Consider the following 14,764-nt stretch of genomic DNA (forward strand, 5'->3'; position numbering starts at 1 on the left):
AAAATAAGTTTAACAGAGCTGAGAGAGAATTAAACAAACTAGTTACTGAAATAATAATTAAATAAGCTGAATCAATAAACATACATTTGAGAGAGTGGATTTGTAAAACTGCATTAAGGACAGGAGCTCAATTTATCAGGCATCAATTCTGTATTCTACAGTACCAACCTCCTTAATATCAATGAACAATAATAATAAAAGTTTTCATACTAATTCAAAAGTTGAACCAAAGTGTATTTTGAGGTGTTTAATTAAATTTCTTCATTTAGTGTAATGTATTAAATCATGCCAATACTGGCTTAATAAAGATGGCAAACAAAGTGAAATATGCTGTCAAAACTACAAAATTCAAGCTTTTATTGCATGTTATGACAACAGTCACAATGCTGAACGAAATTGTTACATGCCCTAGATAGGCAAGACTGAGTCAAAATGACCGTGACTAAAAATGTGCAGACATACAAATCTTTCTGTATTTATTTTATGAACAAGTATGTAATCAAGGTGTCACGTTTTTTCCCCCCAATTATGGGCAAGGCCTTAAGAACATTCGCTTATTTAGAGAGGTGCATGGTCAGGGCATCTATAAGCTCCTGTTTCTTGGTTCCTGTTGTACGTATTCCAAACTGCTTGCATGCATCTTTTAGCACAGGAACTGTCAGTTTGCCCAAGGTGCATTTTGCCACATGGTTTTTCAGCTCTTCCTCAGACATCTCAATTTTTGGCTTCTTTTCAGCACCACCACCAGATTCAGCTGTGCGAAAGGATGAGACAATTCAAGATTCTGTCAGTGTCATCCTTCAAAGTTTCTGAAAGTAGTGGCAACAGTAGTAAAACGAAAAATGTAGTAAAAAATATTTTGGATACTGCCAGTCTCAGGAAGTTAGTATACAGAAGTAATACACTCATTTCCAATGCATAATGAACTATGCTGCTCTGTCTTTGCACCTGCAGTATTTCATAGTGTTATTATTCATTAGGCATGTTATCAGAAGGACAAAAAAAGGAAAACTTATTTTCTCCCATTTATTATGACTATATAATAACAATAATTATTATTTTTATATTTTATATTTAAATGAAACCAATAAAGAAATATATTATTATTGCAATAATACTATAAAATCAAAAACAAGTATTTCATATTTTTTTCTTTTACAGACTATTTATATATTTTACTAATATTTATGGCTGTCTTGCTTCCTTTCCTTTCAAACGTTAAACTATAGAACTTTAAACTTAAACTTTTACATTTTATTGACAACAAATGATTTTTAATATGAATTTGGAAAGAGAGTTAGCATGTGTTGCAATTTAAAACGCATTTACTGAGTGACCAGAGATAAAGTTTGTGTAGAGTTTGCTGTGAAATGAGCTACTCTGAGCTGCTCGCGCTTAAATGGACACAGTGCCGCGTTTCAGTGGCCAGTTATCGGTCGGCTGGGGAGAATCACCATTTCATTTACTCGCGAGCGACCGATTTGTTAATTGTTGACCCTGGCTGAGACTACAAATATGTTCTGAATCCGCACACAGCTGCTCAATGGCACCGCTAGCTTGTGCAGTGCTGTCGGTGCAACTATATTATGCAAGAAATAAATGTATTTGAAAACAGCATTTTTTAAATGGGATTTACGCAATTCACGTGGGTCATACGTTTAGGTTGAAAAATACATAAATCCATATAATTATGAAAAAAATTAAATAAATACATCCCACAATCATGCTTTAAATAAACATAAAACCATATGAAATCTCACCAGGTTTGCGTTTAGCTGCAGGCTTTCCCTCTGGGTTATAATCAGAAGGATAGACTAAATCTTTAAACTCTTGAACCAGCGGACCAAGACGATCATCTATCATTTTTACCTTGGGCACTGAGGGAGCATAAAAAGTATGAGAACATAGTAGGATAAAAAAGATAAAAGTGATCCATTTAAAACAATCAAAACACAAGAAATACTTGTCAGATCCTCAATGGGCTCAGGTGCAAGCATATCAAGAGCCAAAGCCTCCAGATTCCTGTAGTGCTGTTGCAGCACTGGGTTTTCAAATGCATCACTCCTGTAAATACAGAATACTTGCAGTAGAAATCAACTAAAAATCCATGATTGAAAAATGCACTTACAGCGCGTACGACTGGTAGAAAACCACACACCTGTATTTAAAGCGGAGCTTATGCACAATCTCTTTCATCTTATCCACCTGCTCATCAGAGGCTGTGGGACCCTCGTGAACATCCAAAGTGCGTATGTCATCAGCAAAGGGAAGTAATATCACATGGAAGCCTAAAATATAGGATCCCACAATTTGATATCAATTAGCCATACAGTTGAATGTAACAGTTCAGTGTAAATCAGGGATGGGCAACTTCGATCCTGGAGGGCCAATGTCCTGCAGAGATTAGCTCCAACCCTAAACAAACACACCTGAACAAGCTAATCGATGTCTTCAGGATTACTAGAAAGTTACAGACAGGTATGTTTTTATCAGGGTTGCAGCTAAACTCTGCAGGGGAGTGGCCCTCCAGGACCGAAGCTGCCCATCCCAGGTGTAAATGAACATATCTGACAAGTCTTGACTGCAGTTACAGTACCTGGAGGTGTTGCCTGGGTTTGACTCTGATCCAGTTCTTCTCTCTGGGGAACTAGTGCTACGAACCGAGGCGGCGTGTTACGACGAGGGATGTATCTGCACAATGCAAATACATTTTTTTCGCTGCACTTCAAAAGCAGAGCTGTAAACATACAGGAGCTTCCTATAATAAACAAAAGAAAAATAAGGAACGGCACATCAACTTTCCAAAATATGAAAATAAACTGTTAAGAAAATATATGGGTTGAACTGAAAGAGATGCTTAGGCATCAACAAATGAAGACCTGCCTGATATCTGCTCTTCCTCAGGGTAAATGAAGAGTGCGGGTCGTAAATGATGGTGCAGTTTGAGGCGGTCCATGGGCTTAAACCCCATCAGCACCAAACCTGGATCATCAAACTTCTTAATCTCATCCACCTCATCCTTTTCCATCACAATCTGTTTCTTCCCATAAACCTGCATAGTTAAGTAGTTAGTAAATATAGTATGATTAGAAAATATAGTAACTTTTAAGTAAAGGGTCACTTACAGCAAATAAAACCTAAATTATAGTGTAGATTTGTTCTAGTACTGATTTTGATTCGAAGTGACTTCTAGTGTTGTACCTGTGCCCTCTTCATATCATTTGGCAAAAGTATGCCCCCATTATGGGTGTGAAAGTAGCGGGTTTTAGTGCGCACAGGTTCGTTGTTATCTCTGTAAAGTCTGACGGCAGGAGGTTTGGTGGCAGTCCTGGCCAACACATATACACCGACTGCCAGATTGACACCTTCTCCGAGCGAGAATGTTAACCTTGAAAACAAATAAGTGTAAATCAAAGATATGCACTCTGGAGCCATTTTGTCCAAGAAACAATGTAGCATTTTTTTTCCACCATGAAATACATTCATGAAACACATCCATCAATGTTTTTTTCTGGAATAATACAGTGTTTATGATAAATGATTTATCAGTAAATTATTTTTAATCATTTAATCATCACGCCAATTAGCAAATGACAACGATTCCAACGATCCAATCAATTCTCAATGTACAAAATCAAATCCCACCATACATTTTTTTTCTTGTTTGAAAAGCCTTTTTATTTAGATATATGTCACAGTAGAGAACAATTTGCAATTCGAATTGCAATTTCCATTTCATGCCAAATATAGATTGATCTTTGACATGCCCGAAGCAAATTGCATTAAAATCCTTTCACAAACACTAACAATACAGAAAAATATGCAAAAGCTGCTATACACATTTTTCCCCTGCATTGGCATGCAAAAGCTCTAGCATCCCCACGACTAGGGGTGGGCGATATACCTGTAGATCATGCAATTTACTGCTAGAAATTTGTCAACCGGTAGAGATTTTGGACTATCACCTCTATGGCAGTTACGTTCACGTGACGTTACTGTGCTACACAGTCACGAAAGCTTATTATTTGAAATTTGAAGTTTGAAACATTATTAATGCTAATCAAAAAAAAGAAGAGAGAAAATCTCTCACTGCTCTTGACTGAATCATTTTTGTAACTTTAATAAGAATAAAAGTATTTAATTTTCACAGTAAAGACTACCTATGTATTGTTTATTTTATTCATGTGATTATTTTATACATCTTATGTAGTATTATTTTTTGTGCTTGAAGTTTTTCAGGTAGGTCTATTTAATTTGTGTCTTTGTTCTATTGTAGTTTTTTTTTTCTTTGCTCTTTCTTTGTTTACTTGTCTTCAGTAAGCTTGAGAGTTTTTTTAAGGCTAGTATTAGTTTTTTAATGATATTGAAAATGATGATAATAATTATGAAATTTTAATGCCATCAAAATTGTTGATATCATAAAAATCTTATTTAAAGCAAAAATAACTATGTTGTGTGATCTATATTGTTTTCGTGAAATAAAATTACTAGATTTTGGTCATATCGCCCACCCCTACCTGCGACCCTTCATAAAACAAGTAGTTTGGAGAATGGATGGACATGGTGCAGTGCATTTACCTGCTTTGAGCTCTTTTCTTCAACTCTTTAGCTCTGACCCTCTTCTGCAAGTCCTCGAGTTTCCTGGAGGGCTCCGTCTGGACGCCAAGCTCGCTTTCATCCTCTGGAGGGCTTACAATATCACAGAAGAACAGGGAAACATCGAACCCTCCAGGTTTTGTGAGGTGCATCAAGTCTATGACCACACCTGAGGAACAAACAGAACACAGGCTATACATTGTCCATCATTTGCCACTGAAACCGTGTCATTTTCCCCCTCTATTCGGCCTACCTGTCTCTTTAAGATCAGCAGCTTTTGTACGAGCCTGTCTGTCTTTAGCACCGTCTCCTCCGTGAGGGTCATCTCTGCAAGTGAAGATCATGAGGCGCTTGTGCGACAGGCGTAACTTGATGTCACTGTAAAGGTTGGAGCAGCACCATAGAGCCTCTCCGAGGGAAGTTTCCCCACTGCCTATGATCTTTCCAGCAAACTGAGCTCCTTTCTCACCCAGCAGTTTATCAATATCTTGTACACGCTGAGCTCCTGAGAAGGGAATCGTGAGATAGAATCACCATCATATACGCAATCTGAAAAGCAAAAAGAGTGAGTAACCCACCAGGAGAATCCAAGTCGTGGTAAACGTAGACATGCTTGAAGGAGTTTCTGGGGTTCTTGCTCTGCTCAGTCCCATAGAACACCAAAGCGACCAGATCTTTGTCACTGCTTATGATCTTACTAGTGTACACACTGCGCACACACTAGATACAAGGGAGAATAACGTCTATTAGAAATGCACAGAAGTTAAACACAGGCAAATGTAAAGCAAATAAAAGATAATAATGAAAAAACAAAGTTACAGTTAGACTCACCTGCATAGTCATGTCAAAATTTGATGGCTCTCCATCCTCACCCTTGATGAACATCTCTTTAGACGCATCGATCAAAAACACCAGGCTGTCACGGCCACTAACTTTGTAATCGCCTATTAATCAAAAAGTTATAAAGGATTTAAGTGTAATCACATCCTAATTTCATACATGCAAGTTTAATGGAGGACAAAACGAGCAACTTATATAGATTCAATAAATGCAGTTAGCTTTGCTAACCTCCAGAATCTTCTTCGTCCTGCTCAACATCATCGTCTTCGTTTTGATAGTACTCTTTCCAGTCCGCCATTACTCTTTGCTTTATCTAAGAACCGCGTCAGGGTTGCTTTCAAATACAGTTGGGGAAAAACAAAGCAGTTTTTCTTAAACTTGAATCAGGCACTTTTATCTTTTGAGCAAGTGAACTTTGTATCCATTTGCGCCCGCGCATGCATCCAGTGCGCCACAATTTGAGTGACAGGTCCACTAGCGTATCAGAGACGACTATTGAATAGCAAGAACCAATGACAAGACAAGAGCGAAGTGATTGGTTAATCCAAGCAAGAGGAAGTAAACAAACGTCTCTGAGAACCGCTTTAGCAGTTTAATAAATACTGTTTACAGTGTTTATATACGTGTTTACCATTTGTAATGGTACTCTGAAGCAAGGATCTTAAAAAAATATTTTTTTTTAAAAAAAATTTTTTAAATAAGGAGGTGATACATTTTCTGGCCGTGAACGAATCGTTCTTTTCACCCGGATCTTTTCTATGAATGTATTGAGTCGGATCTCAAAAAATGGTCTGAACCATGATAGGGGTCTGAACAATTTGTTCACGAAGCAGACTTCCCTTTCGAACGGAACTGGAGCTGATTTAGAATAACAACCCTAATAAAACGTAATCGAAAATTGGCTATAAACAGCAATATGTGCCATATATGGTTTTACTGAAACGTTTTAGAGCATGTTAATATCACGACGAGATGTCACTTTATGATGTATAAAATCGTTGTATCGGCATTTTGAACCGGTTTAATGAAAACAACTGTTCAAACGAACCGATTCGCGAAACTGACTACTAGTGTTAGTTGATTCAGTGGTGAGGTTGAGCAGTCGTGCGTGTTTTAGTTTGCCATCTAGCGTTCTGGAGGTTATTACAGATGTTTGGTAAGTTAATGTATCTCTGCTGCCATTGGCCGGGTCCCCAATGAATAAGCACATTTGTCACAACCGGTATTAAAATATCTTGAGTCACTCTGTGACGGAGCTGCCTTTGAATCCTTCCTGCGTCGGACCTGTTCAATATTTTCTTGAAATAATTTAAACTCAACACGAACGCGTTCCTTGTATGAATGTTTAATGCGATGATGGAAATTTGAGCCAGAAAAACAGTGAAGTCTTGTTTTTCGAGTTAAGTCAGAGTGAGAAAAACTACGTTTCTGTTTGCTAGCAGTAGCATTGGGTTTTTGTTTGTAAACACACGTTTGTCTGAAGTCGTCGCGATGGCTGATGGAAGTTCTTACAACGTAAATTTGTACATTTATGACCTGTCAAAAGGACTGGCCCGTCAGCTGAGTCCCATGATGTTAGGTGAGTTCTTCAGATGGCCGGAGGATGTTGGTGATGCTTCTAGAATAGAGCTTCATGTTTTTGTGTTGAGAAATTGTTTTTGTTTATGACAAATATTTTTCATATATTTTATACATGGTAAAGCAAATATACCTTATTTAAAATATGTCAAGAAATACTGACAACAATTCTTCTATATCTAAACTGACAGGAAAGCAAGTTGAAGGAATATGGTGAGTATTTTTTTTGCAAACTTTGCTACTTATTATCAGACAGCAGATTTAGATATACATTGGGGTCCAAAGGTCTGAGACCACTAGTGAAAATACTTGGGTTTTGATTTTTTTTTCTTCTTCTAATTTTATAAATAAATAAACAGTCTTTATTTGAATGTATTGTTCTTTGGTAACTTAATGAAGGCACACATCAATAGTGGCTTATGGGGAAGAGTTTTTCTATGGAGGAGGGGGCATCACAAGCTGCTATCCGGTAAGAATGATCATTGGATCTGTATGCATTAGACTACAGTTTATGTCTTAAAGTCGCCATGAAATCAAAATGGACAATTTTATGGAATATTATAAATGATTTGTCTGTGGTCATTATTATTATTTTTTTTATTCATGTGCCCTCTCATAATCTTTTATCAAAACTTCCCCTCCCTCTTGCAAGTTGCAAAGTCATCTCTTCATTTTCTCTGATGACATGTTTCTGTCAGCTTGAGGGCGGGACAACCTGTCACTCACATGAGATCACAGCACTTAGTAATATCAAACTGCAATGATCCAACAATCAAATCAATTTCTAATGGACAAAATAAAGTCCTGCCTTTTTTTCTTGTTTGAGAAATCTTGTTGACTTCACACAAAAGGGAAGAAAAGACTATCACAAATTCAGTTTCATGTCAACTTTAAGAAATCTGCAAGTTGAAGGCTACGTTATATATTAGGAGACATTAAAAACATAATAGGGTCTAATGTTTGTAACCCATCATAATCAAGAAATACTCTCATGTTTCAGGGTGGTACTGTTCTAGGCGTGCCCGATTCCACAGTGAACCTTGGAGACACCGAAGTTCCCCGGGACCTCTTTCTGGAATATCTGTCTTCTCTCAGGGAGTCTACTTACAGGTCAGTCGCCTATATTTTTGCATTTAACAGGAAACTAGGGGTGTAACAATATATCGTGTCACAATATATCCAATACAAAGCTGTAAAAATATGTATCGTGGATAGTTCACCCCAAAAAAAATTTACTGAGAGAAAAAATTCAAGTTTTCAGAGTTTTAGTGTCAGCACTACATTAAATTACTATATGTAATGTTGAATATAATGTATAATAATGCAATGGGGGAATATTTGTGGAATGCCAAATGTCTTATGTTACCAGTAAAAAGTGGCCTACATTATTTTAAATATATCTAGTCAGTGACAGAGTGCAAGCATATTCGTCTAAAATAATTCTGTATTTTCAGCTTCAGAATCATGAATATTTTTTATTCTAGTGTCATTATTGTCCTGTGCATTGGGTTACCAGCACCAAGTCCAAGCTTATTCATTTAAACCCACAATGTAATATCAAATTTAGCATTTTAGTCAACAGTACATTTTTGTTAACCTTTTATCATATGTCTTGGTATCGTAATATCGTATCGTGAAATGTATCGAATTGTGACATGAGGGTATCGTTACACCCCTACAGGAAACTGCAAGTATTGTTGAAATTGTCTTTTTTTTTTATCAGAATATTTTTCTAGTTTAATATTGAGAGAAAATATGGCAGACGTGTTTGAGAAACCAACATTTTTTTGCTATTCTGTTTGTACTAGTGGTACAGAAATGACACCCTTTACACACCCAAATCTGTACTTCCTCCTTTTCTTTCCACAGCCCTGAAAAATACCACCTTTTTGAACACAACTGCAACACTTTCAGTTCTGAGGTTGCACAGTTTTTAACAGGATCAAAGATTCCCTCATACATCACTGACCTCCCGTCTGAGGTGCTCGCTACGTAAGTTTGCCCTTACAACTTTGCAATCAAATATGTCATTGACACTAGTATTTGTAATAACTGGATTGAATTGCATGATTTCTTCTCCATAGACCTTTTGGACAAGCGCTCCGTCCTTTTCTAGATTCCGTCACTATCACTCCATTGGGGAACAATGGCATGAATGGATATGGCCAGAGGTAGATCTGGCTTCATCTAAGAATGTATTATTACAACAGTCATAAAGAGTCACACAGTGCCTTTCCAGATAAGAGAATCGTGTAAACAAAAATAGCTCTTATATAACAGCAGGTCTTCCAGTTTTTCTGCTCAGTGCCTTTTCATAAAGTGACAACTTTTCAGTCTATTGAACTTTTTAACGTTTCCTTCAGTGATCTGTGATGCATACAGTTGCACCTATTAGTCTGTATAGTTGTACAGCATTTACAGCTCCGCTGGCGACAAAACCAAACCTAAAAATATATTTTATTATAATATATAAATAGATTTAATGTGCCAAAGCAAATTCTAGCAGGATTCCCCTCATCGGTCTGCAGGTGTCTCTGTCCTACCTCAACACGATCTGCAACTTCAGATGCTTTGAGAGCAATAAAGGATGAGAATAAGGTCACTGATTCTTAAAAAATATGCTATTTTGATTGAGGTTGAATGTATAGATAATTAATTCTCCTTTACTGTTAATAGAGGTCATAATGTGCAGTACTCATTTCCAGTCAGTCCCTCCATACGTTTAATCAGTCACTTCCTTTGTACTTTGCTGATTATTGATACTTTGTTTTGTAACTTATCTAAACCGTACCTTTATTCTGAACAGTTAACCTTTATATCAATCCTAGAATGCCTTGAATATATACACTCAAGATGGTTTAAGGTGATCAATGTTATAGGAAGCACAATAAGTGTCACAAATCTAATGAGTGTTTTTAAAATGTGCTGGTTTGACCAGCAATGGATCCAATGGATAAGCATTTTAATCTAAAAAAACAAAAACAATTTTAGATTCATTTCTAACTTGATATTTTATATATGATAAACATTCATTATTCATAGTAAAAATTTCTGCAGTATGATTTCATTTAGTTCAGGTTGTACTGTCTGACGTATCTGTGTTACTGTTGTTCTGTAAATACTATTTAGAGCTCTATTACTTTCTGCCTCAAATAAACCTCATTTATGTATTTATGAGTTTAATATCATTGTGTCCCTGTTTGAAAAACATAAAGACAATATGAAAGTATAAAGAAGTGGTGGTTCTGTTTTTAATTGTCAGGTTGCATGACTTCAGTATTGTATATTCTGATAAATGCTATTGTAATGAATAGTCCACTGGGGGCGAGTTGAAGTGAACCCATGCACAGTTTATTAAAACCAAAAGTGAACAGATACAAGATAAAGACTTGACAAGGCTAGACGAGACATTAGGAACATTAGGGCTATTTATACACGAGGACGAATGAGAAACAAGAAACTCGTGTGAATAATCAAACAATGAACCAATAGCAAACAGAGCAGAGAATCACATGACTGGATCACATGAGAACAAACCAGGAAACGTGACCATGACTAAACTTCAGAATAAAAGACCTGAAAACAAGAACATGAACAAAAATCACAATTATATCGTGACCGTTTAAGTTTTCAGGTGTAAATGTTACCATGGTCATTTAAGAATTTTAAATCTATTTGGCTAGCTTTAAGCAACAATGTTTCAGATAAATGTCTAAGATAAATGAATGATTCCAGAGCCAACACACTATGATTTCTATAAAAGTTTTCTATTGTTACAATCTTGAGGTCTCGCTAAAAAAAACTTTACACGCAGAAACATATACTGTACAAGTACAACAGTCTCTACTTTTAATGTTGCATTTGAATTGCATCATCTTGTTCACATCCTCTATCATCATCTTAAAGGTTCTTTATACATAGTGAAAATATGCTGATGACAGGTTAACTAGGCAGTCTTTAAAAATACAGAAAAAGAGCTTTGTACTCTATATCCATTTATTTGCTTAAAGTTTTCATTCTGAATTTTAAATCCAACAAATCAGATACAGAAACTCTCATTTCTATATCATGTATGGTTGGCACTCACATGGCAGTTTTCTTCTGGTAGCAGTCCGCTCACACAATCCCTGACATTTATATGATTTCATGGGCCATGCCGCTAATTACCCACTACGGCTTTTCAGGATGTGATCCTCTCATCCAATATTACTGTCACAAGCTGATAAAAAGATTTTACATCTAATCATGTGGGTAATGTAATTTCAGTCCCATTAAAATAAGAGGGCAGAAGGGCAAGGGAAAGCGTGAGACTGACTCCATTGCTCATGAGATGAGCAGAGACATTTGAGAACGTGTGTTTATAGAATACAAAAATACATTTAATAAACATAATCCTTAAAATGTACAGTAGGTGGTATTAAACGTAATCTGACTGTTGATGTCTTCGTCTGCAGCTTGGGCTGTGGTTTACATAAAAAAACTGATCCGTTGTGCACGAAAGTGTAGTTGCATGAAGGGTATGTGTGAGTTAGGTAAAGCTGAATGACAGATTGTTTTTAGTGCATTATACAGACATGGGTGCACAATCACCAACATAAGAAAGAAAGCAGATTCTTCTCAGATCTTCTAAGCGTGAAGGTAAATGATCCTTTATCAATGTATACATGTAACATGCTGCTGGCCATTTAATGAGAAATAAAACAAAATGATACACACAGTTAATTTGGTCATAGTCACACTATTTTTTAAATGAGTTAAAAAAAAAGAATGATTAAGAAGATTAAGGAGTGATTAAAAGAGATATCCAAAATGTGTAATACAAAACAATGTTCTGTGATAAATCAGCTGGGGATAGTATGGCGATATAGTTCAAAGTTGTACTCCATTGTGAAATGGAATTACAGTAGTTAATCTTAGTTAAAATAAACATGCAAACCGATTGTATACAAAAACTGATGTATTTCAAAAGTAAAGTGAAATAGGAATGGTTTGTTGTACTGACAAATGCTTAGTTAGTTGAGAGTACTTGATAATTTACTTTAGATTTACTCTTGACTTAGTATAGCTACAGTATAGAATTAGAATAGAATTACTGACTCCCAGAGTGCATTGCGGCATGAATAAATTAAGCAATTGCTTTGTTTGACCATTTTTGGGTTTATTTGCCAGTTTTATTTGCTTTCTTGTGTCAGAAGTAGCACAACAAAGATAATAAAATTGTTATTGTTACAATTAGTAAATACTAAATGAAATGTAATTGTTACCATTGCTGTGTTTTGCAGGAATATTGATGTCTGTTCGTGACTCAAGCATGGTCAATTGTAAGATATAGTCACAACTACATTGGGATTATGTCAACCCAATCAAAAGTCTGATATTTCACTATGTGTTTAGACATAGGCCCTAAGTGTTAGCAATACAATTTCAGTAGATCCTAATTTTACATGAAAAGTAGACTAACCAATAATATAGTTGGAATTTAGGCCACCTTTTAATAGCAACCGATTTATTACTTCTCTTTTGAAACCGCAAATAACTTATTTCTTGTTGCATCACTGCATAAATTGGAAGGGAATTATAATAATATATATGATGAAGTTCCAAGTTCCAACCAAAAGGAACAATTATCTCCATAATGATGAGTTCAAACAAAACCAGTTTAGGAAATGGGTTGAATATCCTTTAACCACTCCCCTCCAATCGTCAGTTTTCGATGAGTGAGGGATGAAGAGGAGGTGTACTAAAGTAAAACCCCGCTCTCTATTCAATATTTCAATATTTCGGAAATACGTCACAACACTGGAGAAAAGACGGTTGCAACTTCCGGTTCAAGGGAACTTTAAAGCACCAAGCATGTGAACTTCAAATGGAAAGAGCTCCTGTAGCTACAAGGGTTTGAATGTTCTAAACAATGAGCTAATCAAGAGTTTTTCTTTCCTCGTTTTCATTATTCATGGCACTTTTCTCTGTACAAGACTGGGGGGAACAGAGCTATGCTAAAGGGATTGCTCTTGGGTCTGTGAAATTTCTTATGGGACTCTTGCCTGGAATTTTCTTTTCCTCTTCTTGGTGGCCAACAGCATGGCTGGTAATTTAGTATTGGACTTAATGCATATGGGGCAAATAGATCTTGTTTGCATCTAACTAATTTGCATCTGAGATGAAATTATTAATTTATAAATTACTTTTGCTTTGAATTTTGTTCTACTCCACCAGGGAAAATAGTTACAATCAGCTGTTGTATGTCTCAGAGCAAAACAAAGGTGTGTTTAGTTCCAGAATGAATCAGTGTTTTGGAAGAATTGGTTGAATGAATGATTCAATGACTCGCTCATTTTAACACTTGTCGCCACCTACTGGCGTAATGATGCAACCCACAGAAGGACTCACTGATAGAAAGCCCACCACTAATTTACAGACTGACAGAAATAGCTTTTCCCATTATTGAAATAAATTAATCCATCTGCCAGTTACAAAATGTCCTAATTACGTCCTAAGAACGTGTTGCTAGATGATATTTAATACATGCTGTGCAAAGACAGCTGCACTTTTCATCGGAACACTATGCGAGTAATTAGAGTAATTACTTCAGATTAAGATTATGAAAAGTGATCTATTTATGCTTCAGCGAATTTTCCCTCAGATTTTAGAAATCCAAAAATGTAGTTAATCCTTTTACCACTCAAAATAAATGTACTTCAGAAATGAATGTGCGCATATCAGACATGTATGCGGTTCACTCTCCACACACACTTTACTGTTGTAAATTCGAAGCTAAAGCACTTGTCAGAGCTATAAATAAATTGATCTGTTGAATACCTTTTATAGTATAATATTTTAATGTTTAATATATTTTATAGTCTCAAGCTTGACATAAAAATCGTCTTCTTTACATCTAACCTAATCTAACCTGTCTTATTTTTTTCAGTGTGTGTCTACAATGACTGCAATTACCCATTCAACAGTACAATCGACACTAGGATCTATGAAATATTGTCAAAGATTTAATATAAATTGAGAGATCAGAATTTACTTTGTCATAATTATTTTGCAATAATATTAATTATAACAATAATAGTTCCAAATTAATATTTCCACAAACTAATATTTTTCTATTTATAAGTTATTTTGTAGTGTCATTTTTTCAGATGCTTTCACAAAAATTTGATTAAAAATCATATGTGGAGTGATATCAGATGATAAATCCTATGGTTGCTATTCAATCAGATTTTTCCTGAGGATTGCAAATAATTAACATTAACCTAACTCAACTTTAGCATTTTCACTTATCTTTTTATTATATGATTTATTTTTTCTTAAAAAAAAAATACAATTCTATATTTGCACCACTTGAGGAAGGTAAAGAGTGTTTGGTGAGTTAGAGAGGATAAAAAAAGTACGGTAAATAAAAAACAAAGTTCAAGATCTCACGTCACTGAAATGATGAGCCATTGTAAAAAATTAATTTAGAGAGATGGCGAAATAGACAACTCAATCAAATTCAATACCATCCCCTGTCTAATGCGCTTAAGATGTTGATATTTCTGACAGGGAGATAAAAAATGACTCAACGGTTTTCTTCAAAAGTTTGAAAACCTTTAAACCTTAAAACCTTTGTACTGCTTTAATTCTTAAACCACGGGGAGAAAAGAAGAAGCCCCTGGCATAGAAATCCCACGTGTCTTAAATACATTAATTCCTCTGGATATTTGAAACATTATCTGCTTTCAGGCCAAGGCTAAAATAAACT

At 35.7% G+C, this 14,764-nt stretch overlaps 2 protein-coding genes across 3 annotated transcripts; one reads left to right on the top strand and one right to left on the bottom strand.

Moving 5' to 3' along the window:
- Positions 1 to 134: 134 nt before the first annotated feature.
- On the bottom strand, positions 135 to 5,909 carry xrcc6 (X-ray repair complementing defective repair in Chinese hamster cells 6). Of its 2 annotated transcripts, none has more exons than XM_079852207.1 (12): positions 5,665 to 5,909; positions 5,428 to 5,540; positions 5,175 to 5,316; positions 4,850 to 5,101; positions 4,579 to 4,765; positions 3,202 to 3,388; positions 2,884 to 3,052; positions 2,597 to 2,758; positions 2,159 to 2,288; positions 1,964 to 2,064; positions 1,761 to 1,877; positions 135 to 754 (listed from the first exon to the last, which is right to left on the bottom strand). In XM_079852207.1, exons 1-12 carry the CDS (start codon positions 5,732 to 5,734, stop codon positions 555 to 557), a joined length of 1,830 nt encoding a protein of 609 aa, XP_079708333.1. In that variant the 5' UTR covers positions 5,735 to 5,909; the 3' UTR covers positions 135 to 554. The 2 variants fall into 2 exon arrangements, with proteins under 2 accessions (XP_079708333.1, XP_079708332.1); XM_079852206.1 differs by having other exon boundaries at positions 328 to 754; positions 2,597 to 2,754; positions 2,880 to 3,052.
- Positions 5,910 to 6,631: 722 nt separating this feature from the next.
- desi1b (desumoylating isopeptidase 1b) lies at positions 6,632 to 10,186 on the top strand. Its single transcript, XM_079852296.1, has 6 exons — positions 6,632 to 7,015; positions 7,206 to 7,227; positions 7,414 to 7,483; positions 8,015 to 8,124; positions 8,884 to 9,006; positions 9,099 to 10,186. Exons 1-6 carry the CDS (start codon positions 6,928 to 6,930, stop codon positions 9,187 to 9,189), a joined length of 504 nt encoding a protein of 167 aa, XP_079708422.1. The 5' UTR covers positions 6,632 to 6,927; the 3' UTR covers positions 9,190 to 10,186.
- The last annotated feature ends 4,578 nt before the right edge of the window (positions 10,187 to 14,764 follow it).

This window comes from Squalius cephalus (genome assembly GCF_949319135.1).
Source record: "Squalius cephalus genome assembly, chromosome: 19".
Classification (NCBI taxonomy): Eukaryota; Metazoa; Chordata; class Actinopteri; order Cypriniformes; family Leuciscidae; genus Squalius; species Squalius cephalus.